Source organism: Anneissia japonica, unplaced genomic scaffold, assembly GCF_011630105.1.
Source record: "Anneissia japonica isolate Jap-2015-1 unplaced genomic scaffold, ASM1163010v1 scaffold288042_len218596_cov177, whole genome shotgun sequence".
NCBI lineage: Eukaryota > Metazoa > Echinodermata > Crinoidea > Comatulida > Comatulidae > Anneissia > Anneissia japonica.
In genome coordinates, this window is record NW_022686336.1 from 28,602 (window position 1) to 32,588 (window position 3,987).

General features: G+C 32.7%; 1 protein-coding gene across 1 annotated transcript in view; it reads left to right on the forward strand.

Annotated features, from left to right (window-relative positions):
• Window positions 1-3,987, forward strand: part of LOC117116723 (exosome complex component CSL4-like) — a 49,074-nt gene that overhangs the window by 26,765 nt on the left and 18,322 nt on the right. The window contains exon 4 of the mRNA XM_033260823.1: window positions 2,122-2,295. Coding sequence (XP_033116714.1) covers window positions 2,122-2,295 — 174 coding nt within the window. The remainder of the gene's footprint in view (window positions 1-2,121; window positions 2,296-3,987) is intronic.

The following is a 3,987-nucleotide window of genomic DNA, read 5'->3' on the forward strand; positions in this document are numbered from 1 at the left end:
GTGTAATTCATGGCTTTTTATTTATCTTTGAATATTTTATTATTGAATATTAATTCTTGCAAAAAGTAAAATGTAAATGGCAATTTGTTTGATGTTAGATTCCTTTTAAGAACTAAATTATTTAAGATTAACAAATGCATATATTGACTAAAGAAAATCAGTTTTAATACAGAATTTGATTATTGGGGCCATTTTTACCTACCTGTCATATGGGGCCATTTTTACCGGGGCCATTTTTTCTGGGGCAATTTTTTCCAGGGCCATTCTTACCGTACACCCGTGTGACCATGGTGTGATTGTAGACTTTTATCCTTTCTCTTCTTTTTAAAGGCTATTTGCAAAGTAAAGAGGGGATTCTTTTCAAAATAAAATGCTGTAAATTACAGGAATTACTACTATAAAACAATAAATGGGTATCATGGAGTGTATTAACCTGTATTAATCACCTACTGTAAACTACTGTATAAACCAAGCGTGTTTTTAAATTATTTTGTTGCTGTGAAAAAAAGCCAATGCTATCTTGAGAGAGTACTTTTGCAAACTATATTAGAGGAGAGCTTCAATTCGAAATGGGCTTCTTCTCGAGATTAAGCCCATTGGGCTTCTATTTGAGGTTTTACAGTATGTGACCAAGGTGTTATTGTGAAATTTCACCCCCTCATTATGTGTATTTGATTAAAAAAGGGAAACCTTTGTTTGGAATTTGTTTGACTTTTGGCTATTTCATAGCCTTACATCATACAGAATAAAGAATATTAATTTTATATTAAATACTGTATAAGAAATAGCTAAAGTTGGCGTGTTCTGCCTATGGAAATGTCCTGTACATCAGAGTGAAGAAGTTTAGATAAGAAAAACCTCATTTTTTTCTCTGGTCCCATATGTGACATTAACATTAATTGGGGTTAAACCTCATTAGTGAAGATATATAAAGTAAAAAAAGATAACAGTAAACTAGCATAAGTATATGTTACATAAAGCATAATAAGAGGCTCAAATATTTGTCTATTGTGATTGAACTAGAAGCTCGAGTCTCTGAATGTCGTGTACGTCACAATTTCAAATTGCTTGGACCTGCCCTAAATCAGTTTAACACTTATACGAGGTCAGATAGAATTAAAACAAATTGGATGGCAGAGAAATATACACAGATATTACTATGAATCCATGAAATTGCTAGTTCTTCCAGGTAAACGTTAGTACTGTAGATGTACTGTATTAATTATCGTATTGTATCCGTTTGATAGATAGAATTTATCATGTTTGGTTGATAATCTTAATGTGAATATTAATTTTCATTCATTTCTTTCATTGGGTTAATCAAAAACATGTAATATGTGCACACACATCAAACTTACAATGTAATATAGTTTTTGCACAATCAATTCTTGGGTAATTCCTATTTTAACACTGTATTGCCGATGTGATGATGTACTTTATTTTTGTGATGATACGTCGTCACTCCAAAAATTGGCGTTTTGTCTCACTAGCCACACATCTGCTGCAGCTGTAAATACTGCACATGTGAAAAAATGGTTGCTTATAGTGAGTCGTTCAGTGTGAAAATATCTCCTCTACTTGCCATTCAGATGGTACTGTATGTCCACTCGCCATTAGTAACTTCACAAGCGACTACTGTGAGCGTAGTAAACTATTTCAGTGAAAAATGGGTTTAATTTAATAGGCTTTTATAGGCTCACGCTGTACAAGTATGATACTACTTTGCATAATAATTTTACAGGGTTTATAATACAGTGTCTTATTATTCTGTCATCATCAGGAATGATCACATAACTCCTGATGATGACATAATGTCGAAAAATTGAACACCAACACGATGGAGTGCATTTCAATACTTGAACTGAATAAGGTATTCACAAGGAAATTATAAAGTAAAGATGATGATTAATGCAAGAGCTGTGTTTGTGATCAGTATTAGGGCTTTGTGAACCCAACAACTTGTTATACTGTAATGTGGCTCTGCATGCCCATACACATACAGTACATAATGCAACTTTATTTTAGCTCATCAGCCAATTTTTACTTTTTGTATGTTGTTATTGTTTAATAAAAATAATGAATATTTTATACTGTATGTCAATAAATTATTGCTTTTTTCAGGTTACGAATGTGAATCCCAAGTTTTGTCGTTGTGCTATTCTTAGTGTTGGTGATAAAAAACTGCAGACAACATTCCATGGAGTCCTTAGAAAAGAAGACATTCGAGCTACAGAGAAAGACCGAGTAGAAATGTACAAATCATTTAGATCCGGTGATATAATATTAGCAAAAGTGGTGAGCATATTTTTTTGACAGATTCATTAAAACCATTCAAATATCTAGAATTCTGTGGGTGTCAAAGTTCATGCCGTGGATGATTTGAGACTGTTTTCAATGGCAGCAAAAATAGATAGTGCGCTTTATTGTGATCAGAAGATTAAAATAGGAACAATTTAAAAGACTAGCAATCACTAAAAAACACATGTTAAGATATATATCTTGGTATCTTTATTGCAAAACATATAAAATACATTTGCAGCCAAAGGCTGAATTGCTAAATTTTTTTAACAAAAGGTGACAAAAAGGTAAAAATTATTTAAAACATCAAACATCAATATTAAGCAATAAAAGAAAACCATTAACAATTAGAAAAAAAAGGAGATCAAGATGGTTTAATAGCAAGACTTTTTTTTACACTTTGTTTCGCGAACCCGCTGCGCTCCCCTCCCAATATTGATGACCCAGAATAAAAATAGGATTCCAACCCACCACACAAGTACCCAACCACCACACAACCCACATTCAACAACAAAATTCCATTCCCACTATCCCCCACCACCTGCCTACGTTATACGTCCATGGGAAAACAATTTAAAAACAAAATTTTATTGCCAAATTTTCCCCACCCCAACGACCTCCCTTCTCAAAAAAAAAAGTAAATAAATAAAATAAAATAAAATAAAAATAAATAGATGAAGCGAGGTGCGAAAAGATTGCGTGACAATAGTAGAATTTGACAATACAAGTATGATCCATATTGTGAGGCTAAAATACACTTATTTCAGCATTTTTCAGATATTTTCCTTTTCAGAGAGAGAGGAAAACATAATGTTTTAAATACTTCAAAACGATGCTTGCATTATTAGGCTTTTACAAATTGTTTGCTCAAGCAACCTTTATTCCCATCCCAGGCATTAGGCCAAAAAAGATTTTTTGTGACACCTATTTTTAAGCACAAAACCGTCCCATAATATTAAGTTTTTAATTATTTTGAATCATTTTAACATGCAAATGGTCACAAAGAAATTTCAACTTTTTCAGCCGATTATTAAACAACAAACAACTGGAAATGCGTGTAAACTTCTGGCTACTGCAATGAAACAACATATTCTTACTCTAGAGAAATCCCCATTTCTCGCTAGACGGTCATGCTGTGTTGTTTTCAACATCAGTTTAGTTTAAGGTTTAATAATAAAATCTAATAAAATAAAACACTTGTGAGTATTTCAATCAATCATTCTCTTATTATGGGGACTAATAACAGTCGGTATTGAGCTAAAAGTATTAGTAATTCTAGGTCAAGTCATTACTACTCATGGTCCACTGTACCAAGCATGCAGCATCATGCATCACGTTTTTATAAACTAAAACAGAACTGGAGAAATATTATGTAATACAAAGTTTACGCATGGGCAGATGAAGTATGCCTTTCTTCAGTTAAATTCCAGTAAAAAAGTTATTACAATTTCAAGAAAACTCGTGTTTTTATAGCATACATTAATTTCACAAGTTTTTATTCTAAAATCATAACACAGCATATAGCATAATGGGTAATTCCGTGTCAAATCAACCAGAGTTCCCAGGTTGACCATCTCAGATTTTTATGAAACTCCATAAAAATGATCCACTATGTGAAAAATCAACATACACAAAAGATTAGCCCTACTGAATATGTAGTTTTTGAGATATTGGCGCCCCCCCCCCCCC